At 37.4% G+C, this 27,782-nt stretch overlaps 1 protein-coding gene across 1 annotated transcript in view; it reads right to left on the reverse strand.

Annotated features, from left to right (window-relative positions):
• The window catches only part of USH2A (usherin), a 733,950-nt gene that overhangs the window by 273,466 nt on the left and 432,702 nt on the right, over positions 1-27,782 (reverse strand). Inside the window, exon 37 of the mRNA XM_049634559.1 lies at positions 21,120-21,299. Coding sequence (XP_049490516.1) covers positions 21,120-21,299 — 180 coding nt within the window. The remainder of the gene's footprint in view (positions 1-21,119; positions 21,300-27,782) is intronic.

The following is a 27,782-nucleotide window of genomic DNA, read 5'->3' on the forward strand; positions in this document are numbered from 1 at the left end:
GAGAGAGAGAGAGGGAAACACAGAATCCGAAGCAGGCTCCAGGCTGTGAGCTGTCAGCACATAGCCCAATGCGGGGCTCGAACTCAGGAAACTTGAGATCATGACCTAAGCTAAAGTTGGACGCTTAACCCACTGAGCCACCCAGGCGCCCCAAAACTATCTGACAGTTAAATAATTGTTTTCAGGTTATTCTTTTTCTCCCATGTTTTCATTTTATGGGAATGAATATTTAAGGAACCAGGTCAACAATGGATTCTAATTATTTAATGAAATAATTTGCAGTTTTACAAAATGAGAGAATGGCTGTAAATCAATTAATTTTTCTGAATTCTAAAAATGACTCCTTATAATAGCTCATCAAATAAATAGGATACTACTTTGTGCTTAAAACAGGCAACCTTAACAACCTTGACATAGTTGTCTTACCTCATTGTTTGCAAACACATATTGTCCTAGTGTATTAGCAATCTCCCCTCTCCCAAAGTAAAATCAAGCTCTGAGTACCCCCGATTCATTCCAGTGTTTCCTGGAGATTTCCAAGGGCCATCCAGAACTTGCAGTAAATGCAATTATAAACAACAACAAAATGGCAGCCACAGCCTTCAGCTTCATGAGGAAATGCACTATATCTATCCCAGCAATCTTTCTAGCCCAGGAACTAGGAGTATGCCTGGCAACTAGAAAGAATTCAGTAAATGTTTTTTGAATGAGTGAAAGTTGAACAAAGTTCAGAGTTTTGGTCAAGATTTTGATTTTATTATATTAAGGGTTTTTAACAAATTGACAACTTTAATGACTTCGGTTAACTGCCTCATAAAAGATGCTAACGTGTTGATATTCATTAGTAAAGATAAACATACCAAAATAGTAAAGTCAATTTTGAGTATTTATTTTATACCAGGCACTGAACTAAATGCTTTATACAAATTATCACATTTAAGGGGCGCCTGGGTGGCTCAGTCGGTTGAGCCTCCGACTTCGGCTCAGGTCATGATCTCACGGTTTGTGAGTTCGAGCCCCGCATGGGGCTCTGTGCTGACAGCTAGGAGCCTGGAGCCTGCTTCGGATTCTGTGTCTCCCTCTCTCTCTGCTCCTCCCCCACTTGTGCTCTGTCTCTCTCTGTCTCAAAAATAAATAAACATTAAAAAATTTTTCTTTAAATTGTCACACTTAATCCACATAATAGTCCTATATGTAAAGTGAGGTGGGTCAAGAAAAGGAGGCTTAGACGAAGTTTTAGTCTATTCGGTTGCTATAACAAAATATTATAAACTGGATACATTTATTTCTCACAGTTCTGGATGCTGGGAAGACCACGATGAATGCACTCGTGGATCTGGTGTCTGGGGAGAGCCCACTTGCAGATTCATGGATGGTGTCTTCCTGTTATGTTTTCACAGGGTGGAAGGGGGACAAGGCTTCTTTTGTAAAGGTATTAATCCTATTCATGAGGGCTCCACCCTCATGCCCTAATTACTTCCCAAGCTCCCACCTCCTAACACCCTCGCATTGGGTGTTAGGCTTCAACAAGTGAATCTTGGGAAAACTCAACTATTGGGGCCATAGCAGACATGATATGTGACTTACATGAGGCCATATAGATAATAAGTAGTTGAGTTACTGTTTGAACCCAGCAACCTGTCTCCAAAACCTAATTTTCTTACTGTTATCTTAAATAATGCCTTTTATAGTGACCTGGCCAAGCCAAAATCTTGCCCCTCCTCAGAGAAGAGTGTGGCTGCCTCCTTTCTCTGTGTTTTCCCCACCTGCCCCACAGGAGTCTAAGGAACCAGCTGTGAGTCTGGATACAACTTTGAGGAGCAGAGGAATCTCAGAGCCAGGAGGTTCGAAAGGAAGTAAAATATTTTTGAAGTATTTTTTTTCTTTCTTTCTTTTTTTTTTTTTAATAATTATTCCTTTTAAATCTCAAGGAGGTTTATTTGGAGGTAGACATTTGGAGAGACTGTTTCTGTCCTTCTTTGCCTCAGTCTGTCTCTCCATTTATCAGGATTTTCTTTTTCTCTTACTTGTCAAGGCACCTTTGTTTCTGAAAGCTCCCAGAAAGGTATCCAGAGAAAAATAGAAAAATAAGATGCATAACAATGCCTATAGGCATTATAGACCCAAACTCAAGAAATGATGACATTTTCTCAAGGTTATTACCAATCTAGTAGAGGAGTATTTAGAACAAAAGTCCTAGGAAGAAAGTGTGTGTGTAAAATAAATTTTTGTAAAAAAAAAATCTATCATTTACCTTTCAGCTCAGTGACAAAATAAACTGTTTTAGAGTACATGACTGGATAAAATCTGAGGATGGTACATTTGTCTTTGGTCTTTCACTGACTCATTTGGGTCTACCTTTCTGAGGTAAATTCAAAATCTCACCAACATTTCGCTGGTATGAGAATACATCAGTCAAAATTGGTGCACATACTTGTCAAAAGTTACATGAAACCCAATTGGCAGATCTCTCCTAGCTCTAGTAATTGTTCTTCATGAAATGAAAAATTGTCCCTGTGTTCGCTAAGAATTCTTTAATTAGAATGGAAAAGAAGCGAGGATATCCCCAGTTACAGTTTATAATAGGAGTAATATAGAAAGGGGTGGCAGAGGTGGGTCAAGGGCACCGGAATAAAAAGACACCACTGAATACTAATTGCTGTTGACCATTTTGAGAAACAAAGGATTCCACTTCACATTAGCATCCATAGGACCAAGGCAACATACCTTCAACTCCACCTCCCTTTGTGGTTTAAGATTAAAGTATGGCTTAAAATTACTCTGCAAGACAGTTTCAGTGAATTTGTTAACCAGGAAACATCAGACAGACTGAAGTCATCCTCTGTTAATTTTGAAATACCCCAAAGCTGTGAATTATGTAGCTCATTGTGCTCAAAGAAAAATAGGGATTTTGAATTTCATTAGATACATTATTTGTTCAACTAGAATGTGGAACTGTCACTTTGTCAGACTAATTAGAAGCCCTGAAGTTGGTGGTCATAATGCCCAGAAGAATTTTTTGTTGTCGTTACAATCTCAAACCACCAGCCAAATTGTATTCTTTTCCCTTGTAGATATGCTACATTTAGACACTCTATTTAAGCCCCTGCTTGTGACATTTGAATTCCTCTTAGTATTCCTAAGAGTACTTCTTAGTATTCTTATTATTTTGAATACCATCGTATTCATCCAAATTAGTTTCCAGGCAACATAGATTAAATTCTTTTTCCTTGAGAATCTGATTGCTTGAGCCCTTTAGGTAGAGTGTATCTTCAATCGGAAAAATATTCTAAAATATGTAACAAAAATATTAATGGATTAAGTCTATACTATTTTTAGTTAAAATATTGTTCATTCACTTCGTTTAAAATAATTCCCTGAAGAATCTTACTTTTGTAAAATTAAAAAAAAATACATGTGCTTAGCAAGGTTAGTGAACAATTTTAACAATGAGTAAATTCAAGCTAAGTCAAAGCCATTCTCTTTATAAGGAGTGCACAAAATACTCCATTGAATGCGTCCAACAAGAACAATAGTTAAAAAACTAACTCAGGTAGTTAAGAAAATAAATGATTGCATTTTAGAACTAGAACCATGACTCTTTCTAACATTGCCACTGAATCTACTATACTGGAAAAACAAGAAGCAAGAAGTTAAGTGATCTTTGAATAGCTTACAAAATTTTCGCCATTTAAGGATGAAAGAACGAAAGGGGATTGGTTATAAAATCATCTTAATGATAGGAGCAGATCTAAAATTCAAGTTGATTAATAAATTACTCAACTAATAACTAGATCTAGTCTTAAAACACCAAGATTGCATGCAGGACACCCTTTACCTCAATAGGCCATTACTTTCACATTCTCTATTAAGGAAAGTGAAATAAAAGTTATCATTAGGGTAAAAAATGCTGAAAGACTTCTAAGAACTGATTTCAGCCCAGGAAGTAGCAGAAAAGTTGAGAATAAAAAATTGATACTCATTTGACCACAGTCATGATTAATAACTAGATAATTAAGTTCATGCGTAGAAAATCTATAATCACAGTATTAGTGAGTTATTTGTTTTAGTAATTTAGCCACACAATTGCCATCCAGTGTAACATTGGTATTGGAAAGCATATGGCATTGATACCAAGGAATTTTGTCAGTTTCAGGTGAATAAACCTGGGGGAAATTCAGAAGTAAAAAACAAATGTATTAGCATTAATAATGCTTTCTTAATTTATATGTAGCACAAATTAGAATATCTACTTTTGACAAATAGCATAGTAAACAAAACATAGCTTTGCCTAGCTGAAGAAAGCATGGATCACCTCTAATTCTCAAGAATTTTCAATTTTCAATAGAAATTTTCAATTTCAATTAGTAATTTAAAAAATGATTATTTAGTATATTGGACAGATATGATAGGATATCTCCTCCTTCACCTTAAAAGTTTAATTCAAATGTTCCCTATCTACCAGGAATCAGTAGCCATTGAAAAGTGGAAGGCTAATTTGTGGCTATCCAATCTTCTCACATACAATGGGGAGGATATAACTTTGCAATGCAATACGCAATTATTATGTGTCCAGCATTGTCACATTCTTTGCATACATTTATCCTAATTACTTCTCTCAATGTCAACCCGTGACTACTATTTCTCCCATTTTTATAGAAAGAAAAACCTGAGGCAAAGTATAACTGTATAACTTGATCAAGGTCTCATAGCTAGCAAGAGGAGAAATATAGGGGGCACCTGGGTGGCTCAGTCGGTTAAGCGTCCAACTTCAGCTCAGGTATGATCTCACAGTTCGTGGGTTTGAACCCCACAACAGGCTCTGTGCTGACAGCTCAGAGCCTGGAGCCTGCTTCAGATTCTGTGTCTCCCTCTCTGTCCCTCTTTTGCTCATGCTCTCTCTCTCTTAAAAATAAGTAAACATTAAAAAAAAAAGAGGAGAAATTTAGTTTTGAACCCAATATGGTTGATTTTAGAATCCATGCTCTTAATCACTAGGATAATTTACTTGTGTGTGAGTGTGAGTGTGCATATGTGTGTACAGGTTACAGATCAATGGAGGAGATATAGAAAATGATATTCTTATCATGTTATTCTTATCTTGAATACTACATATTTTCCTCAAGCAACTTTTAATCTCATAGTTTTTCTGGACTAAGAATTTGCAAGTGCTGTCTTTCTTTTCTGAGAGAGCGTTGACAAAAAGGTAAAAGTTAACTTTAGTTGATGAAGAATGTTTCACTTTTCATAAAACCTAGCTACACGAGAAGTAATTTAATCTAATCCTTTCTGAGAACATCTCTCACATATATTTAAATCTTACCGATTTCAGAGTAGCCTGCATCCATTCACTAGTTACACAATAAGACTGGTCATGTCACCATCAGACATAGTAACAGAAATTACTGTATGTTTTATTAAAAACCTATATTTGTCTCTCTCTCTTTTTTATCCCAAAGTCTAATTTAGTTGTTGTTCCCTTAGGTACAAAGTACACAGTTCATAATTCATTTGATATAAAATGTCAGTTTAGATTCTTGCCTGTCTTTGATAAATGAGAAAAAACATGTACATTTCAATTTCCTCAATGCCAGAACAACCAGGAACAACCCCCTGTTGTGCTTCTCAAAGACCTTTGTGTTAAATTAAACATCAAGATTCTGAAACTGTGGGGAAGGATATTTCCAAGACAGAGAGTACAAGTACATGAGACAGAGGGAGACAGCTGATGCTTTTCCTACCAGTCGAGTGATATCCCCCAAAGAGCACCTTTGATCCTCAAATTAGTCCTCACTTATAATTTAATATACCACAACCAGTCTGCTGTTTCCTTACATTTAGCTTTAAGAGGCAGTTGTTAGAATCATCAGGGAAAATAAAAATTTAGACGTTTGGAGGTTGGTTTAATTTCCAAGTTAACTAGTGATGGGTTATGTGTATTTTGTGCTCGTTACATATCATACTTTATATTCTCCAAACAAATCATCAAGTGCCTACTCCTGTGCCGCCTGATCTTCTCAGTGTGTGTCCATCCTTTGCCCTCTACCAAAACCCATTGAGGATGGTTATGGGATTATAAACTCCCTTTCCAGATGAACAAATTGAGGCCTTGGGAGGAGATGACTTCCTTGAGATCACACAATCGGTAAATGGAAACACTGGGGATGGTGGGTGGTGATGTAGTTAAAATTCAGATAGTTGGACAGACACAGCAGCCTATGTGCTTAACAAATGCACAACGGAAGAGACATGCTCACTTGAGACTTTACAGAATCAACTATGTGAACAAGATTCGAGTCTTTTTGTGTGGCCATGCCCTCTTTTGCAGACTCTGATGAGGTGAGTACTCCCCCTTTGTGATGGCCCTGAGGACACAGATGGTCATTCCTGTGATGCTCCATGGAATGATTCTCTTACACACTCACACTGTTCACACTCCTGAGTTCCCCAGTATTCTAATTGTGAATAAATGTCCTCATTCTACTGCTGTGTTTTTAATCTGTTCACAGAAAAATAAAAAATTAATATAGGGAGAAAAGATTCATTCATTCATTGATTCATCCTTCTTTTACAAAAACAGGCTTCCATGCTCTCTTTCTTTCAATAAAGTTATTTTTAAATTTTTAACATTATTAGATAAATTAAGTCTCTCTTTATGAGTGCAAATTATGTAAACTCAGAAGATTGTACATCTGAATCACATCTATTCATTTCCCTTGGGACATAGAGGGCATTAACACAAAAAGTTTCCATTTTGATACAGGCCAAAGGAGAGGGCAACTTGGTAATTAGCAATAGTGACCCCACTGTTGTTACACACTAATGTTTTGGGTCAATGTATTTGAACATTTGATGTTCTAATGAGATTTCCTGTTTCATACCTATACGAAAGCCCTACAAGAGCAAAACAGATGAGAAAACTTACATTTTCTAACACAAGCCAAAGAAATAAGTTTAAATTACGATGCGTGTCACTGGAGAGCTGAAAGTTCAGAAAGAGAAATATTTTCAGAAAAGTTGAATGAGCCTTTTCTCCTAAATAGAGGTTATTTTTAATATTCTTTTCATCTAATTAGGGTTAATCTTAGAAACTTATAGGCAAAAATGAAAGAAGTTCTTCAAAATACTTGGTTGGCAAGTAAGTACTTATATCCATGCTGAGAAAGGATGGTCCAACAGGCTAATTTTTGCCATTACTCCATAGACTGTAGACTACATAATATTGTTTTTGCTTAATGCTTCCTTGTAAAGCTGTAAAGATATCTGCTTTAACTGAATTCCCACCCCTCCCCCCCGACATTAGAATGTAAACTTTAAGTGCATGGGTCATGTAGTTAAATGAGGGGAACTCTCCAGTTCATTGACCAAAGGTTTTGAACACCTGGTATTTCACCCAAACAATACTCTTGGAATTACATGTGACACAACAGTAGAGTCAAGTCACATCTTCAGATCCTTGTTGACTAGTGGAGCCTAGAAATCTGCTACCTCTGCTAAGAGAGGAAATGAGCCACCAGTGGAGGATGCTTCAAATAAACAAAGAGCACAGGGCTCAGAACCAGGTTTCTGTCCATAGGTCTGAATTCTGGTCTCTGCTATTCAGTAGTTGCATGAGCTTAACAAACACATTGCAAGACAATCTCTGGTCCTCAGCCTTCTCATATGTAAATAGGGATGATAATAATAGCACTTCCCTTAGAGAGTAAAATTAAATGAGTTAATATAGGTTAAAGAGCATCTACACCTGGGAAGTACGAAGTGTGAGGAATCACTACAGCAAAGAAAACTATTTTTCCCAAATAGATGATTTCATGATCTTAACTGTTCTCTCGGCAACTGGAAACTGTATCAGCCTCCTCCTTGGAGCTGTATTTGTGAATTCCTAGAAGGAAAAATCGTTAACTATGAGGCCTACTAGCCAGCCAATCCTGGAATTCAGGATAAAGATGTAACTGACTTGAGGAACACATTTCAAAACCCCACAGAGGAGGTGCAGCCACAAGATGCTCATTAAGGAAAATTCCCCAGAGGGAAGAGACTCAGGTTTTAGTTACGTGGAGTTCCTTATAACAGCTGTTCTATGAAGAAATCGAAGAGCAGAGGAAATTCAACTGACAGCATCTTCACAGTAGGGCCAATTAGTGTTTCTCAGTGCATAAAACTTCATGCCTGTTGCTCTCTCCTGCCACAGGTAGGACTCAACACCTGGAATCGGTCATGCATGGTATCTCTTCCTGCCCCATTCTGGGAGACAGAGAGAGAGAGTGAGAGCGAGAGAGGAGCAGAGGGAGAGGGAGTCACAGAATCCAAAGCAGGCTCCAGGCTGTCAGCACAGAGCCCTACGTGGGGCTTGGAACTCACAAACCGTGAGATCGTGACCTGAGCCAAAGTCGGACGCTTAACCAACCGAGCCACCCAGCCATCCCTCTTTGAAGGTATTCTAAAGATGATCTAGTTCAGGGTTTTCAGACTTGGGCATGCATCCAGACTTAACCTGGTGGTGGTTGGCTTGGCAGGGAGGTGGCATCTAATAAATTATAGACTGTGTGGCTCCACTCTCCAAATTTCTGATTTGGCAGAATGAGTATGGGGCTCCAGAGTCTGCATTCCGAACAAGTTCCCAAATAATGCTGATATTCCCTTCCTGGGATCAATCACACTGTGAGGACCACTGGTTTCATTCAAGTCTTCCATTTTAAAGGTGGGAAACCTGCATCAGAGTCAAGTAAAGTTACCTAAATCCGACCTAATAGCTAATTAGTGTAAGAGGCGTTGCTAGAGCTCAGGTCTCTGAGATATGGAAATAGAGAAGTGTCTCAGAAAATGGCCACATGTGGTGACTCTGAAGAGGACCTTCAGAACGGGGTCAGTAATTTTATTGTCTTAGTCATTATTATTTCATTTCACATCAGGTTTGCTTCCTGAGGCTTCTATATTTGAGAGCTCAAAGAGAAGCCAACACATATGTTCAGTTGCCACAGTTCGGTATGATTTTCAAGAAGTCAAGAGGCTTCTCTAAATGCTCATTACTCTTTCCTTTCTCTCAAGCATCTTGTGGTTTAAATGATTTTGTTCTCAAGTGGCACAAACCCAATACATACAGGCTTACGTAAGGAAAGGGGTTAGCTCTTATAATAGAAAAATCTAGGGAAAGCATTGGTTTTAGGCAGAGGGGGTCAATGATGTCTCCAGAATCCAGTCTACCTCTTTCTCTCAGATTCCCTCTGCTTTCTCCCATGCTGGCTATATTCTCAGACTCTTTGAGGGGCAAAATGACCCGCAGTAGATTCAACCCAATTCCAGATTCAATCCAGGAGCACGGCAGAACCTCTGTTGGCTACACTGGTTTACTGTATCTCATTACTTCTAAATGGAAAGTTTGTAATTCCTGAAAAAAAAAATCCCTGTGGTCAGGGGAATATGATCTCATTGACTAGACTTGGTAATAGAGTCAACTCCACACACAGCACATGTTCTGGGCATGGGGGCCCACGGTGCCCAGAGGGAAATTAGAGCAGTGTCATCAAAAGAAAGAGTGGGAAGGGTGAAGGTACAGTTGGGTACAAAAATAACACAAGGCCACTATGACTCCTTGGGGGCATGACAGTAAACATTACTAATTTCCTACCAAGTGCCTAGAGCCAAGATAATTGAGAGAGGGAATTTGGAAAGAAGGGGAGACAGGGAGGCAGGGAGGCAGGGAGGCAGGAAGGCAGGAAGGAAAGAGGGAAAGAAAAAGGAAAGGAAGGAAGGAGGGAGGGAAGAAGGGAAGGAAGGAAGGAGGGATGAAAGGAAGGAGGGAAGGGAGGGAGGAAGGAAGGAAAAAAGGGAAGAAGGGAGGGAATGAGGGAGGGAATAAAAGGAAAGAAACAAAAGAGAGCAGATCCATTATGACTACTTCTATCTACAACTGTTCACCCACTCATTCCATCCTTAGCATGGATTTATACTGTAGTAGATGAGCATTGTACATACACAGGAAACATCTGAATAAAAATGGAAGGCAGTGCAAATTCTCAAGTGATTGTCCAAGTGTATGAGAGGATTGCTCTCATAAAGTAAGCACTAGATACCCTCACATTTCTAGTTTCATTTGTCCCAATTAATGAATAATCATGAATATCATAGTGGCTACAGTGAATGTGTTTACTGTTATCACAGTCTGTTGTTCATTAAGTTTTAACAAAACTCTAGAACTTTTTTCCCTTCGTAGCGATACAATAAAGATTTTCTAGAGCTTCCTAATGAAAAGAGATAGGAAATATGGCCTGTAAGTACCTATGATATATTAAGAACTTGTGTCACTTTTCTAAAAGCGTTTATACAGACAAGTAAATGCTCATAGAATTGTATGCAAGTCAGGCATAGATTCTGTCTAGGATAACAAAGGAAAAAGAAAAGAATAAGATATTATTTTTTAAAAATAAAGCAAAAATTTCTTTAGGGTACTATAAGAATTCAAATAAAACTTCAAGTTGCTTTTAAACTGCAGAGCCAGTCAGACAGACATGATTTTTTTTAAACTTAAAGTTACAGATAACCTTTATTCCAAGATAAAAAACAGAAAAGGGAATTGTACTTATTCTTTTAAAAAAAATATGATTTTAAATATCAATGGAACTTACAGAGATAATACTTCCCACCTCTCTCCCCTGGTAAAGTAGGAAAAATGTGATTTCTTTTTCTTTCTTTCTTTCTTTTTTTTTTGTCTCTCCCTCTTGCCCCAGGATGCTCTAAAGATAGCACTTAATTGTGTGTGGGTGTGTGTATTTCTACACAAACCACAGGAGAGTATGCAAATGTGGGAAGCTGGCAGCCCTTTCCTGGAGGCTTGTTGAGACCATGGCAAGCACACTTCAAAGTTCCAATTCCATCTTCTTCATGGCTCAGAAGTTAGTCCCTTTCTACAGTGTTTTTATAAGGAGGAAGCTCATTGTCAGGATGGTGACATGAAGATTGAGGAAAATTTTCACAAATTATGAAATAGAAATTTATCCTTCTCCTTGGCTTATGTAATGTAATTTTACAAACACACATGCGCACGCGCGCGCGCGCACACACACACACACACACACACACACACACAAAGAGCAAGGTGAACTAACAATTCTTAAAAGGTAAAGGTAAGATTTTTTCATGAAAAGATTTGAGAGCATCTTTGAGACAGTTACAAATACTTTGGTTCCGTTATCATAACATATCTGGGATTAAGCATAGGTTAAACTAAATGGCCTGGCATATGTTTTCAAAAGTACACTATTTATTTTATTAAGAATTTAAATGCCATTTATTCATTGCATCTGCCTACTTTATTACCTTCAACGGATTGATTTTTCCAGGGGGAAAATAGCACATTTCAAAGACATACACAGAAGTAAAACATTATGCACAACTACTCTACAGATTCATATGGACTGAATGCAATATAAATTGTGAAGTGTTTAATATACTGAAAGTAAAGAGGGGCACCTGCGTGGCTCAATCAGTTAAGCATCTCACTCTTGATTTCAGCTCAGGTCATATCTCAAGGTTTGTAAGATCAAGCCCCGCGTTGGGCTCTATGCTGACAGTGCGGAGCCTGCTTGGACTTCTCTCTCTTCTCTCTCTGCCCGTTGCCACTTGTGCTCTCTCTCTCAAGAATAAATAAACATTTAAAACATATATACTGAAAGTAAAGACAAATCATCTGTTTATGTGATGTAATGTTGTTGTTTTAAAGAATGCAATTCCTCAGGACCTTGTATCTTCATTGTGGCTTTTACATTTTAAAAGGCAGTTATGGGGCACCTGGGTGGCTCAGTCCTTTGAGCATCTGACTTCAGCTCAGGTCATGACTTGTAGTTTGTGGATTCGAGTCCCACCTAGGGCTTTGCGCTGATAGCTCAGAGCCTGCTTGGGAGTCTCTGTCTCTCTCTCTCTGTCCCTCCCCTGCTTGAGTTTTCTTTTTTTCTCTCTCTCTCAAAAATAAATATTAAAATAGGGGTGCCTGGATGGCAAATTCGGGTAAGCATCCAACTTCAGCTCAGGTCATGATCTCAGGGTTTGTGGCTTTGAGCCCCATGTAGGGCTCTGTGCTGACAACTCAGAGCCTGGAGCCTGCTTCAGATTCTGTCTCTGTCTTTCTCAGCCCCTCCCCTGCTTGCCCTCTGTCTCTGTCTCCCAAATATAAATAAACTTTACATTTTTTAAATAAATAAATAAACATTAAAATAAATAAAGACATTAATTAATTAATTAAAAATGCAGTTAATTTCATCTTTCCTTCAAAATCTTTCCTTTCCCCCTGAATAAGATAATATACTATTTTAGCCTATTTATTTCGTTTCTAACCTACAGTTTATTTTTTAAATTGCCATTCCTTTCTATTCTTTTCATCTTTAAGATATCTCATGGCCACCCACATGCTGAAGTTTCAACTTAACACCTCGTACAGTGGACTCACAGCACATGAAACATAGAAAGTACGTGCTGATGGAACCTTTATTTGCACTCTGCAAGCAAACTTTTACAATTTTTAGAACTATTAATGTCATAAAAATGTACTATATTGGACATTGTACTACTAAATAGAGATTTTAAAAGGCATAAAAATAGTTTATAGTACTCTGCTATAGAGAACGAGGAAAGTATAAGACAAAACAGAATTTACATTTGCAATTCTTATTATTTTGTGTTTATTTGTTTTTTGGTCTCTCCCTGCTTTTTGAGCTTCTAAATGCTTCTAATTCTCTTAGGGCTTCTGCCATAAAATGATATCATTCTCTTTATGGTTGGTCCATAGCATGACCCACACCATTTTTTTTTAAAGGTCTTAGGGATTTCTGTTGAGAAAAAAGATGAGAAAATTCAGTACTTGCCTTTAAAAACTGAAGGAGAAAAATAAATTCACTGAGCACTTCATGCCAAAACTCTCAGGCCCTGTTCTAATCAATGGAAGGAGTATGATCAATGATTTCTTTCTCTTTTCTTTCAAAGGCAGAGCTATTGTAATATGTAACCTAAGAGAATTTGATAGCATTGTCCTGTCCCTCCACTAGGGTAGGCTGTCCCCAGGGTGGATCATCATTCAGCTCCATTTTATGCTTTACCTTTTCCTTCTGGTATACAGTAGGCACTCTCTTTACCTACCTACTCTTAACTGATTCGCTGGATTAATTTTTTTAATCTCCATTTATTCGGTAATATACCAAGATGGATACTCAACTACTCCAGTTCAAGGGCAAAAGTTTGCAGCTTCATTGTATTTTCCAGGGGACTTCATTATATTTTCTAAGACCAACAATTTGTACAATCATGAGAAATAATAAAGAGTGGTCGTATTAAATCGCTAAGTTTTGGGGTGGTTTGTTACATAGTAAGAGATAAGCGTAAAAGCATCCCAGTCTTTTTATGGCTAAACAAAAATTAATTCCATACTTCAATCTGTGAAAAATAAGTGGCTAACATATTATTCTTTTAGCAATATTATTGAGCAAGCATTATGTTACATTTCGAAAAGCAAAGATTTTTAGGTGCCTGGGAGGCTCAGTTAGTTGAGTGTCTGACTTTGGCTCAGATCATGATTTTGGGGTCCATGGGTTCGAGCTTCATGTTGGGCTCTGTCCTGACAGCTCAGAGCCTGGAGCATGCCTCAGATTCTGTCCGCCTTTCTCTCTGACCTACCCCACTCGTGCTCTGTGTCTCTCTCTTCCTCTCTCTCAAAAATAAATAAAAATATTTAAAATTTTAGAAAAAGCAAAGATTTTCATTTAGTTATTCAAAAGTGTATTATCTGAGCAAGTACCAATCTTTCCTATTCAATGAAAAAGGAAATAAACTTTTAATTCCAAGATTCAATTTTTTAAAATATATATTTAGGGAAAACAAAGAACTGGTAAAAAAACATTGAGTAAAAATTTCAAACTCCTCTCTTTTGCCTAGCATTAACAAAGTTATGAAAGCATTTACTTATGAATAAAATATACATATAAGAGAAATAAAAAATAGTCATAAAAATTGTATCTAATAAGTGTCTTGATATGAATACAGAAGAGGTTCTATTAAGAAAAAATGTGCTCCTTTTCTGCCCATTGAAATCCCAAGATAACCAATGAAAGCTTGATGTAAAAATCATTTATACATTATGATCCAGAGGTCATGGAGGGAGGTATTAAAGCTATTTCCAAAGGAAAATTACTTTTTATGCTTCTTGCTTACTTTGTCATCCCCACACTACAACGATCCCATCCTTAGCAGGGCTAGTGGCCTGTCCATATTTATGTCAATGCTCATGGTGAATGTACATGGAAATTGAGATATAAGAGGACAAAATGTAGGAGATCTTCCCAGCGTGTAAAAGACTCTGGTTTTCACTTGTTCACAAGCTTTCAGAGGTAAAGGATTCTGTACACCCAATTCCAATGGTGCTGGACATCAGCGGGATGTCTTATAACTCAACTCAGTTCTGACACTAACTACCTGGAGATAGTGTTAGATTCCACAGAGTAAGAGTTCAGTCCCACAAGACTGAATCACACACATACAAGTTGTCACCCGTGCTTCTGACAAAACAGCTATAAATCAGAGATTCCCATGACCCCTCCTTAGGTTTAATTTGCTAGAACAGCTCACAGAACTCAGGAAACCTATTTACTCACTAGACTACTGGTTTATTACAAGGGATATAACCCAGGAGGGAAGGGATGCATAGGGCAAGATTTATGGGCATGGAGCTTCCATGCCCTATTCAAACTGGACATTCTCCTCAAATAGCCATATGCTCTTTTTTTTTTTTTAAGTTTATTTATTTATTTTGTGAGAGAGAGAGAGAGAGAGCGCGCGCGCGCAGGAGTGTGAGCTGGGGAAGGGCAGAGAGAGAGGGAGAGAGAGAGAATCCCAAACATGGCTTGAAGCCATGAACTGCGAGATCATGACCTGAGCCCAAACCAAGAGTCAGATGCTTAACTGACTGAGCCACCCAGGCATCCCCCCACCCCCCTAATATCCTTATGTTCACCAACTTGGAAGCTCTCTGAACTGCATCCTTATTGGGTTCTTATGGAGCCTTTCTTACCTACCTACTGACTAAATAATTGACCATTGGAGATTGATCCAACTTCCAGCCTCCTCCCTTGTCCTCCCTACCCGCCCCCCCCCCCACCCCCAGGACAGGAAGTAGGATGAAAGTTCCAAACTTCTCTGCTTCACACTACTGGCAACCAACTCCCACCCTTAGGTGAGGTCCAAAAGTAACCTTAGCAACATAACAAAAGACACCTTTATAGCTCTCATCACCTAGGAAATTCCAAGGGATCTAGGAGCTCTGGGTCAGAACTGGGGACAAAGACCACACCTGTGTTTCTTATGAATCACAATATCACAAGAGACCTCAAAGGAGTCTTAGCAGTAAAATAGAACCAAGAAGGTAGCAAGCACCAAATGTTTATCCAGATAGGCACTGTGCTAAGCTATATAAGTTGTGTTGTTTAATCCTCTATCATATGGGAATTACCACTGAGCCGGTTTTATGGATGAACAAACTGAGGCTCAGATATATCTGTGGGTTACTCATAGTTGCACAGCCAGAGAGTGAAGGAGGTGCATTCGAATCTAGGTTTGTGGGTTTCCAAACTCTATGCTTTTACAATGTGCCTAACTATTAATTCCAAACAGGTTGCCCTCCTTTTATTTCATTACTGTTTTAGGTGATGAGGGGTAGGATACGGGTCAAGGGAAGAGAAACAAATTCCAACAAATTCTAAAACAAACCACCTACAACTGTTTTTCCTCTCTCCGTTTTTGATTCTCTAATAACCCACCTTTGGAAAAGAAACATGTTCCTCAAGCTTGGTATTTTTATGAAGTTTGTAGGTTATAATAATTCTCATCAATTTGAAGGCACAAATGACAAATTATTTACTGTCGTAGAAAACCGGATTAAGTTCACAAACTTAGGTGGCTCTGAGTTCCTTTCACTGTTACAATAAAGCAGTTCAGAAAAAGATAAATAGAATAAAATTATTCCTTTTGGAAAAATATAAAAGTTTCATAAAAAATCTGTTTCTAGCTCGTCAGTATGGAATTTGTCACTAATCATTTTAAACTATGCCCTTTTATGCTTCTTCTGTCTCTTTTAGCTTTCTGAGTAGTTCTTTGATGTAACAAAGACAGTTTCAGACAAGATTTCAGTTCATCTGGAAAAAAAAGGTTTAAGTCTGGAGGCAAAATGCAGTGTATTTAAAATTTATATACTCTATAATGCCTTTGTTCTGAACTTGAAGATCCTGCAAAACTTCTAAGCTTCTTTGCCTTCCTCCTCTAAGCTCATTTGTTCTTCCTTTGCTTATTATCATGCAACTGTGACTTTAACTGGTGGTTCCATTGTTTAACTACATGCAGAGTCATGGCTGACCCTTTCTGATCAATTGCCAATCCATACAGGTTTGACTGATAAAAGAGCCAATTAGATTTAAGCAAATTAAGGGACATCACCAATGTCAACCACTTATTAAACTGAATGCTGAATTCCATGCATACAAAACACTAATGCACTGAGCACCATTAAGAGTTGAAATCCTAACCCCATTAGTAACTCCAGACCTTGAAGGGGTAAAGGTCATAGGAAAGTTTCATATTTATGGATTAACATTTGGATTCCATTTTTATTTTTTTTATTTTTTCCCTAGAACTCTTGAACCTTCACTATAATGCTATTCAAGAGCTCAGATTAAATATATTCTTCATTTCTAAGAGTATCTTCGTGCTAAATAGGAGCATTGTTATTACAAACAACCAAAAAATATAGTAGTTGTAGAAACACAAAAACCTGAGTACACAGAAGTGGGTAGAGATATGTTATGTACATGAAGGAAAAATAACTCCCAGACTCTTGCAGTTGACCGATTAATATTTCAAATACATTTTTAAAATAAAAAATGTATGCTATCGGGGTTTGTCTCTGTGCACCTACGGGCTGAGCTGTTGGCTGTGTGGTCTCACTTGCCTTAATTTCCATCTTCAAAATAACTTGCGTTTATCAGGTTATATTTTTCATTTGTTTGCTCAAAGTTAAGAGCTTTATTTTTTGATAAAATGTTATTAAACAACACAACACAATGAAAAAGAAAGACCTGATGGAATTAATCAGGGTTTATTGGTTCTCAAAATTTTTTCCAGCTTTACTGAAGTATAAACTGCATATTAATCATATTTTTTTCTCATCAGAAAAATAGAGAAAGCTAGTATCAAAATAGATGTTTCATAACCATCAAATAACAGATGACGTAGCAGGGTAAGAGTTTTTGCACCCTGTCCCCTCACCTCTTTCCAAATTCCTATGCTAACTGTTAAATCTATGCTTACCTAAGTCACCACTATAGGGAGGGAGTCAGAGAGTGATGGGTTGTTGCAGCTTGAGGCTATTTCTTACCTCCAATCTCTGTGCCCTCCTTGCAGTCTGGGCCCCAGGTTGCATCTGCATGATCAGAGCATTCCCACATTGGATACTACCTTCAGAGGAGGTCACATTTTCCACAGCTGGTTACAATATAAGGTTGCTCGGGTCGAAAATGAGGCATGAACAGGTCTGAGCCATGATAAGTTTACAATTTAAAATGGTTAATTAAGCTATCCTGACTGCCTGATTTATTCATTCACTCACCAATTATTCGTTATGCACCTACAATGCAGATTTGGTCTAGGCACTGAAGATAACATGAGGGGCCCCTGGGTGGCTCAGTTGGTTAAGCATGGACACTTGATTTTGGTTCAGATCATGATCTCAGGATTCCTAAGCTCTAGCCCTATGTGGGCTGTCAGTGCAGGGCCTGCTTGAGATTCTCTTTCTCCCTCTCTCTTTCTCTCAAAATAAATAAATAAACATTAAAAAAAGTGAATACAAAACAGTCCCTGCTGTGTAGCTCCTTATAACCAGTGATTGTGACAGTCAATCAGATAGGCCATTTCAAAATAATGTGCTTGTACTATAGGATACCTGAGGGCCCTATCTCAGTCTCGGTTGGTAAAAGAACTTTCTGAAGACCTTATTTCTAAATTGAAACCTAAAAATATGAGTAGGACTTGGCCAGATCTAGAGGGTAAAGGAAGTTTTCCTGGTCTACATTTGATAGCAAACATTTGATTAAAAAAAAAATGAGCATTTCTGTTTTGCTTAAGCCTTCCATTATTATATTTTTAAACTACACTGAGAAGAAATCATAGCTAGGGGTACTATCATTACACATCTTGCATAACCCAGCATTGAAAAAATAGTAGGAATTTAACATCACCATAAAAGAGACCTAATATTGAAATCAAGGAAATGGCAATAATGGTAACAATCCAAATATAATGGAAAAGTAAATAGCATATAGAACCTTTTCTGCCCATAAGTTGGTTCACTTCTGTACATCGGTTCATTTCTTATTCATTTCTGTACGAAGCACAGTTCACTGGACAAAGGCATGGAAGATTTCTTTAATAACTCTCAGTACTAATTTAATTCTACTTAAACACACATATTCTAGTGAATGCCACATGCTTTTCAGCATGATTTTATGTGTAAATCAGGATAATATGTTTTCAGATCATTAAGTAAAAGGAAGCATGAACTAAAACCTATTTAATCAATGAGGTGTCACCTTTAAACTGCCACAAGGTCATAAAAAAGATAATTTCAAAGCTATAAGTTTCCTAATTGTAATCAACAACAATCTAATGATGAAAAAAAAGTCTGTCCTAATGGCTGTAATAAACTTGAGCAAATCACTGTCTGTCTTTGAAGACATTTTGCTTCCTCTTTGGGTGAAGTGACATCTCCCCAAATCTCGATTTCTGAGTGTGGCAAGTGAATGATTGCAACATACCAGAGAATATGAGCCTTCAGAACAGTGTGCAATGGCATGAATAAGCCTCCACAGAGTAGAGATAGAAGTGAACTCAGCAGTTGACTTCAGTAACTGTACCACTAGAAAAATTTTTAGTTTCTTCCTGTTTGCATAATATTAATTCTTCTACTAACCACTAACAGATACAGGTACAGACTGTATTCAGCTGGCATTAGATGCTTGCTATGTTTAACTGAATATTACACACACACACACACACACACACACACACACACACACAGATTTACCACAAATTATTAGGTGTTCTTAAACAGATGAACAGTGAATTAAATCAGCCTTATTTTATGAATGAGACACAGCTTGCTGTACATTACAAACCATCTAAATCAGTGAGAATGCCATGAAAAGAATATATAAGTCATTAAATTCCCACATATCCTATTAGGAAGGTATTGCTATGTAATTAAAAAATCTCCATTAAAGCACTAATTACTCTTTAATTTTAAAAGTATTATATACCAACATATAGAGTCATCAAATGTTCTTTTTTTAAAAAATTTTCTTTTAAATGTTTCTTTATTTTTGAGAGAGAGACAGACAGACAGACAGAGAGACAGAGTGTGAGTGAGGGAGGGGCAGAGAGAGACTAAGACAGAATCTGAAGCAGGCTCCAAGCTCTGAGCTGGCAGCACAGAGCCCTTGGCAGGGTTTGAACCCACAAACCTGGAGCTCATGACCTGAGCTGAAGTTGGACGCTTCACCAACTGAGCCACCAGGTGCCCTAAGTCATCAGATGTTGTATCACTTCTAGCATGTTGAGTCAGATTTAAAAATGAAAATATGAATACTCAAGGTTTCTTTTCTTGATTTTGTTTTGTATTGTATTTTTGGCCTCAATTCTTAAACAAGCCTCTATATAAATTCAGTCCCCCTTTTTATTGGTTTATGAAATATGACTCTGAGTTGTTCAGCTCTGTCTCTTTCACACATTCTTAAACAATGCAGCTTCTGCCATATAGAGTTTCAAGTGTCTTGGTAAACATCTATTCATTGAGTCTTATAATGTCATGAAAGATGGATAATGATGAGTGCTTTTATGATACAGGAGGTATTGAATCTTTCCTTGGGAGAAGGGTTCCATACACATTGCAGGTTAACCCTTAATTTTCCACCAGCAATGGGATTTTGGCTGCTTTCATACCCTTTCTGATGGGAGACATATTTATCCAGTCCCACTGGTTAACAACATAGTGACGTGCTCCCTTTGTCCAGAGCACCTCCTTCTTGAGGCCGTTAGATTCCATTTGCTTCAGTATTTTCAGAAATCATAAATTTCTGAACACTCAATGGAGAATCACACTCTTATTATTTTGAGAAATGTTTTTTGTTAAAGGGCTGTACATATCAATCTGAGAGGGAGTGTTCTTTTCAGCAATTAGCCCCACAAATAGTTAAAACAAGGTGGAATTGACTACAGGCCAAAATAATAATTCTAAATAAGTCATCTTTTCATACAAATAGTTAAAATGAAATATATCTGGATTGTATCACATATAAAAGTGACACTATTGAACTCTAATCATTAGGACATGGAAGTTAAATGTATTTTTCCAGTGGTATGAGTAGTGTTCCTATTGTATAAACTGCACACTGGCCTTTTTTTGGCATCTGGAAAGGTTTAGATATATAAGGTTCTTTGAAAAACCAGGAATGAGAACCAAAGCTCAAACTGAAAATATAAATTTTGAGGGGCACCTGGGTGGCTCTGTCAGTTAAGTGTCCGGCTTCAGCTCAGGTCATGATCTCATGGCTCATGAGTTCGAGCCCCGCATCAGGCTCTGTGCTGATAGCTGAGAGCCTGGAGCCTGCTTTGATTCTGTGTCTCCCTCTCTCTGCCCCTCCCCTGCTCGCACTCTGCCTCTCTCTGTCAAAAATAAACATTAACAAAATTTAAAAAAAAAGGAAAATATACATTTTGAGTCTAAGTGAAATCTCCAAACAAAAAAAAACATTTCCCAGTCTTTTTAACATGAACAGCAAGAGATATATGTGTGTGACATACACCTACATATACACACAGTGCAAGATGAAAGCAGTCTCGACAAAAACATTAATAAAAATCAACAAAAGGGTCTCAGTAAAACAAAACAATGACAATCCAAACACCAGAAATACAACCGAGCCTCCAAGTTCTAAAACAAAAAATTATTCACAATAAACAAGCGCTCAGTAGACTTGAAGACTTCGTAGAGCATTTATATAAATTTGTGTAACAAACCTTGTTTATAGACTTACCCCCTGGTGGCATTGCAATTGTTACGGGGTCACTTCTCAAGCCGCCTTGGCTATTGGAAACATGCACTTGTACAGTATAGTTAGTGAAAGGAACCAAGCCCTCGATGAGCACCCAAATGTCAGTCTCCTCACCACTGTGCATGACTCGTGTGCCATTCAGAAGGGTGTAGTTATGATCTTCTGATAAAAAAGAAAATTATTAAAATTAACGTATATATTTAAGAGTTCATTCATTTGTCTCAGTGGCCAGAGCAAGTGAGTTGTTATTCTAAGATAATGTGAAGCTCTTACAAGTATCATGCCCGTAAGGAAAAATACTGCACGGACATACAAACTGATCCCTTGATGGATTATTTACAATTGTTCAAGGGTTTTTTTACCCTTGGATTTTATGCGATGTGCAGCCTGGAGGAAATCACACTCTTTCCCCCATCTAGAATGTTTCCAAATCCAAATGGTACATTCAAATTATACATGTCGATATTTCATTTATCATCAGTTGGGGTATTTGTTGCTCATTTTCATGAAAGGTAGACCACCGCTTTTCCTCCAACACCTCTTCAAATCAGAATTGGCCAGAATATTCTGAGAAGCAGTATGTGCTCACTTTGGGCAGAAGCTCTGGTTTTAGCTCTATGTTAAACTAAAGAGGCTGCCTGGTTTTGTACGAGAATCACCTTCAGTGAACTCACCGAGCTGCACCACCACCATCCTTCCAAACTTGAACAAATCCATTTTCAAATAGTATCATGTCTGAGAAAATACGGAAAATACTGAGGGTTTTATCTTCCTCTTCTACACAAATGAATTACATTCAAGGTTCAGAAGAATTAGAAATTAGGCTTAAAATGAGATGAGGGCTACTCAAAATCCCGTCGTAACATTTATTTCATCGTCTATATTAGATGCTTTCCTGAAAAGCTTACATGAGGCAAATTTTTCAGAATATTGGTGAAATTTAGTAAAATTTAATTATAACTATTATTTTGTTTTGGGGGGTGCAAGAGAGCAAGGGGCAGAGAGAAAGAGAGAGAGAGGAAAGGGAGCTCACCCGAAGTGAGGTTCATATTTCACCCAAAGCAGAGCAGGAGCTCCCCCCAAAGCCCGGCTCAAGCTCACAAACTGTGAGAGCATGACCTGAGCCCAAGTCAGATGCTTAACCAACTGAGCCACTCAGTCGCCCTAGTTACAATTATTCTTAAAACACAGAAGAGGAGACCCATTAAGAATAGCAATATTTACCTCAAATAGCCTTTTTTCTTTGCCAAAACACTTTTTATTGTAGTACCTTTCATCACCCCACACAAATTCTACAAATATAGGCATATGAATAAAAAACACACATGTTGTTGAACTTTAAGGGGAAAGCATATTTGCAAGATTTCCAGATAATGATACAATCTTTATTGGCTAAATGTTTAAAAATTAAAAGATGACCACATACTGAAAATGATTTTGCATTGCACAATAAACAAAATCTAATATTTGCAATATTTACAAAAAATATCATATTTTTGTAATTTTTTAAAATATATTTTTGAAAGTTTTTACTTATTTATTTTGAGAGAGAGACAGAGAGAGCGAGAGAGGGGCAGAGAGAGAGAATCCCAAGTAGTGTGCTCTTTACTAAGTTACTTAATATTTCTAAATCTCAGGTTTTTCATCTGTGAGCTGGGAATGATAATACTTTGATTGCAATGTTATTGTGAAGATTAAGTGAGATTATTTCTTTACATAACCCAGCAGGTAACTGATGTTTATCTATAGAAGCTAGGAAGTATGACTGTTTCCTATAGTACAACTGATACATTCCAAACAAACATTTAAAACCAGAAAGTGATTAAGACTTCTGCATTCTGTATTTTACTTTCTTGGTAGCAATTATCTACCTATTACATTCTCCCTCTCTCCCACCCAACAATGTATTATTAATAAAAATTCTATCTTTTTCAACAAACAAAATTAATGACACCTGCTACCACTAGGTCATTGTCCCATCAGGTTATACGCCAAACTCTATCATTAATAAAGATCAAATCATGTAAAAGATGTATGTATCTCATGTCTAGTTATGATAATTTTCATGAAATGTGGGTAAGGCAGACAAAAACTTTAAAAATATACAAAAATTTAAAAAGGTACCTTTTAAGAACTTTGGGAGGAAGGGTGTAGCTGAAAAAAAATGATTGCTGTAAAATACACATGTCTAAGGTGTTTTCTATGACCAGAAGAAATCCCTAGTGTCACGTAAGAATTTATTACTCTGAATTTGAAATTGGAACATTCAAAGGAGTGGTTTATTCCCAAGAGAATAAGTGGTGCTTATGGGCTAAAACATGGGGAAAATAATTTCTATTCACTTTTAATAAAATAAGGCGAAGATATATTTACCGCTTAAGAATTATTATAAATTCCTAAAATGCAAGTAAACACCACAGCTGTCTGTATGTAACACACTTCAACAAGAAGTCCTGAAACCTGAAAATTCGCCTTAAAAAGACATTTCTAAGTGACACTATATTAGCTATCATAGGTTCTTTATAACTAGTCAACCTGATTAGACACAAGATTGTTGACTCCAACCGCATACAGAGAGCAGGTATTGCTACGTTCCGATAACAAGGTGCCCAGGATGTAGAAGACATAGTTCCTGCACTCAAGAAACCTGGGTAAGTTTAAATACGAATCCTTGTAAGCACTAAGAAAAGTTACATTATCCACATTTGAAGATCTTGATTTCCTATAATGTCAAACTCCATGGAAGCATTTCTGGTTCTAGCTGACACAATTGCTGTTGTCACGTGCCCAGCTGTAAAATTTCAGAAAGGTCAGCTTAGCCTGTGAGACCCAGGGCGAGGGTCAATTGCCCCTGAAATTGTGTTACCTGAGCACACCTCACACACACACACACACACACACACACACACACACACACACACACATGAAGATTGTAAAATCACAGTGAAAATTCTAAAATTAAGCCAAGAGAATACAATTTTCAAGCCAGGTGCAAACGTAAGATCAATGAGTTAACATCTATGATTATAATACTAGTGTGGTTTTTTCCTCTTGTATTTTGTTTGTTTTTGAAGGAAATTTCTAGCCATAAAACAAACACTTTTTTGCTAGCTTTGAAAATGGTGTGGCAAGGGGAAATATATTAAATACCACTTTATTCTAAGTTTCCCAGATAACATTAATACATGGTAATTATACAATTAGTTGTAACATTAAGTTCTAGTTATAGAACAATGATTACTCAGTAATTATAAGAAGTATATAATTACTCAATAATTATGAGAAGTATGCAATTACATAACCATTTCGTTCAGCTCACAAAAAGAACTTGTACATCTACAGGAACCACACAGCTGAATGAGTCCAATGCTCCCTTACCCCCAAAGGACACGCAGCTCAATTTCATAGGCCTAGAGCAACCGACAGGATTTCAACCCTCAGTGAAGCTCCAAACTCTCCAGATTCAAAACCAAAACGGGATCCACAGATTTGGGTTTTCTCCACTTTATTCTGTCTTCACTTTCTTCCTTTGAATTTGACCAGTGTGAGTTCCTAGATCTTGGGGGAAAATTCTTAAAATGCAAATCCTCAGATCCCCCTTCTTGAGAGGGTCTTGCTTTACTGCTTCTCACTGCGTAAACTTGGTTTTCAGTGGGCTGGAAAATGCAGCCCCGTTGGTCTAGCCTCAAGAGTCAAGCTGGAAAATGTTAAAACGATAAGCATTTCCTATCAGAGGTGACCATTTCTGTCTGGTCAGCCTTAGCGCTGACCCCATTTGTAAGTATAAGTGGACGGTGCAGGCCCAGTTAAGCTCCAGTGTTCTGGAACCACAACTCTCCCATCACCCTGCCCCCAGGCACCGTGAGTGTGGAAAGGAGCTCCCCTCATTCACCTCTTTGGCTGTGGTCTGCACCACTGGGCTTTAACCCGGGGGTTGTACCCAGCACTTTGCTGATGAGGTCATCTACACTAGTGTTCTAGGGTTCACCTCCATTAAAATCACCTGGGGGGTACTTCATCAACATCCACATCCCTGAGTTCTACTCTGGACCTACCGACTGAGACTCTCAGAAGTCAGGGCCCAGGAATCATTGATGATTCTTCTTAAAGCATGCTGAATTACTGATTTGAGGGTCATGTAATCTATGTTCAAGCTAGTCTTAAAGCAATGATCAAAATTTATTTCCTCTGTTTCCCAAAATAATTAGGTCACTTTTGACGTGCTTGTCAATGATGCCTTTAGACTGAAGCTTTGGGCTATAAAATGTTTACTTTATTAGTGAAATGATGCATCTTCAGTAAGTATAAAGCAGCCTCTTGAGCCAGACTTATCTTTTACAGACTACAAAAGCTATGACTTTGTCCTGTAAGAAACACTTAAATACGCATAGAAATAATTTTTAAAATGAGCAATCATTTTTCACACTTGAGAACAATAACTTCAGGTTTTCTAAAAAGTATTTCTCTCTCTTTCAGTCTTCCCACTGAGGTTGCAGGGGAAGGAGAGATTCTTTGCTATTGGCCAACATCATGCATCACAAGCAAAAGACCCATAAGTTTTGTGTAGATCGTGTAAAATTTTTAAATAAGCTCCTGGAGGCTATCTCAGGATATTCTACATTCTACAGGATTTTCAAAGAAGTTAATTCACTCAGTGAATTTCTGCTTTATTTCTGCTTTATTTTGAAGAAAGAAAAAGTGTTAAATTGAGAAACAGCCCAAATAAATCTTACAACAGATTTTACTTATAAAGAACATTTTCTTAGCTTCAGATGTGGCATCCTACAAAAATGTTAATAGCACTAATGCCCATTTTCCAAGGCCAAAAATCTTACATTTAACGTTATTTGTCAAAGAGTAAGATACTTTCTATACAATTCTTTTTTTAAGCAAAACCAATGTAAATAGATATGTATGATTCAGGGATGCGTAAATGATTGCTGTCTCAGGAATATCATCCTATGGGGTTCTCTAGATTGATATAACATAAATGGGTATCCTTTCCCATTCTCGTTATAATCGTTGTCACAAGAATTTTAATGCACCATATATTCCATAATTTTTTCTTCCTCTGTGCTGTACTGCTCTGACCTTTTCAATATTCTATAATTTGACTGGCTGGCCATTTCAGTTCTCTCCTTTTTACAGCCTTATTAACTTGTGGGAAAGAGGTGAAATGAACAACCAATCAGAATACATAATATTGCAAAGGTCAGCGTAGTCTTGTACAGTATCATCACACACACAAGACTGTATGCCAGGCATTAACATCCTGATATCTTATTCATGTGACAAAGATTGTAACAAGAACAGAAAATGGCACAACATGAATCCATTCTCATGACAAAGATTATAATGAGAAATGACAGCGAACAAACCAAACTGATTCTTGTTACCTTGTGAGGATTTTAGATGTCAGACCTGGTCCTGCTTTAAGTTAGCCTTTTTCTGAATCCAATTACACCTTAAGGTAGGAGAGGTGTTAACTAATTTTCCCACTTCTTGCGGTAAAAAGAAAATGCTATATTTTCCTGGTATTGAGGTCTCAATTTTACCGTGGTTCAGCTCCATCTCATTAGCACAGAATTCTGCCAATACCAAAATCAAAAGACACAGAATAGCAAACTGCAGAGCTGGGCAAAGTGGTGAATAAGGCCTTTAATGTGAGCTAATAATTCTAGGTCACTCTATAGCACGTATTAATATTTAAGTTACTTTTATTTATTCTTTCTGAAGAGAGTATTTCAAATTATTTTCCCCTAAAGGCAAGTGTACCCTCCAAACTCCATTATTATAATAGATATTATCTTGGTAGAGATCTAAATGGTACTGGGCATTTGGTCATTTTTAAGTTAACATTGGTTGAAGAAACCTATCCCTGACCTTAAAGTGTTGCCAACATAGAAAATACTTATAGATCTATACCTGCATAGCTGTCTTCTCCACAGAACATTTTGAAAGAGGAAGAAATGAGTAAACTGTGAGCAACTTCGGCCTCTGAGAAGGACAGTGCTCTATCAATGCATCATATTTCTTACCATTATTGTAATTACTCTAATGTGATTTTTAATTAGTTGTCATCTAGTAAAAGCTGTACTTCTTTGAGTACTCTTTAAAGTGGTCACTCTGCTAGAATGACAATTGTAGTTTAGGGAATAAATACGTAGAATATTTAGCCACTCACCAGAAGATGGTACAGAAACCTTGACCTGAGTCTATGCTCATGCAAGAGCAAAGGGAGCTTGGTAGATGCTGAGGCTTTTTTGTTTTGTTCTGTTTTTGTTGTTGTTCTTAATGTGTGGGCAAGACTACACCAATATTGCACAATTACTTTTCCATATACCTAAAACATCATTTTAAAAAGTCGTTTGAGCATGGTTTCTTTCCATCAACTTTGCTTTCTATACCATAGTCAGGTTTTTCTAAGTGGATCTCACTTTATTAATACCAGAAAAGAACTGTGCGTGTGTGTGTGTGTGTGTGTGTGCATGTGTGTGATGTGTATACATAGATAGATACATACATACATGAATATATACATAGATCAACAGACATATTGATATATTGATTGATAGATTTCTCAAAGGGTACATTTCTCAAGAGTAATTTACCACAGTTGTGGTAGGTATGGTCCATTTTCATCAA

The sequence above is a fragment of the Panthera uncia genome, chromosome F1 (assembly GCF_023721935.1).
Source record: "Panthera uncia isolate 11264 chromosome F1, Puncia_PCG_1.0, whole genome shotgun sequence".
NCBI lineage: Eukaryota > Metazoa > Chordata > Mammalia > Carnivora > Felidae > Panthera > Panthera uncia.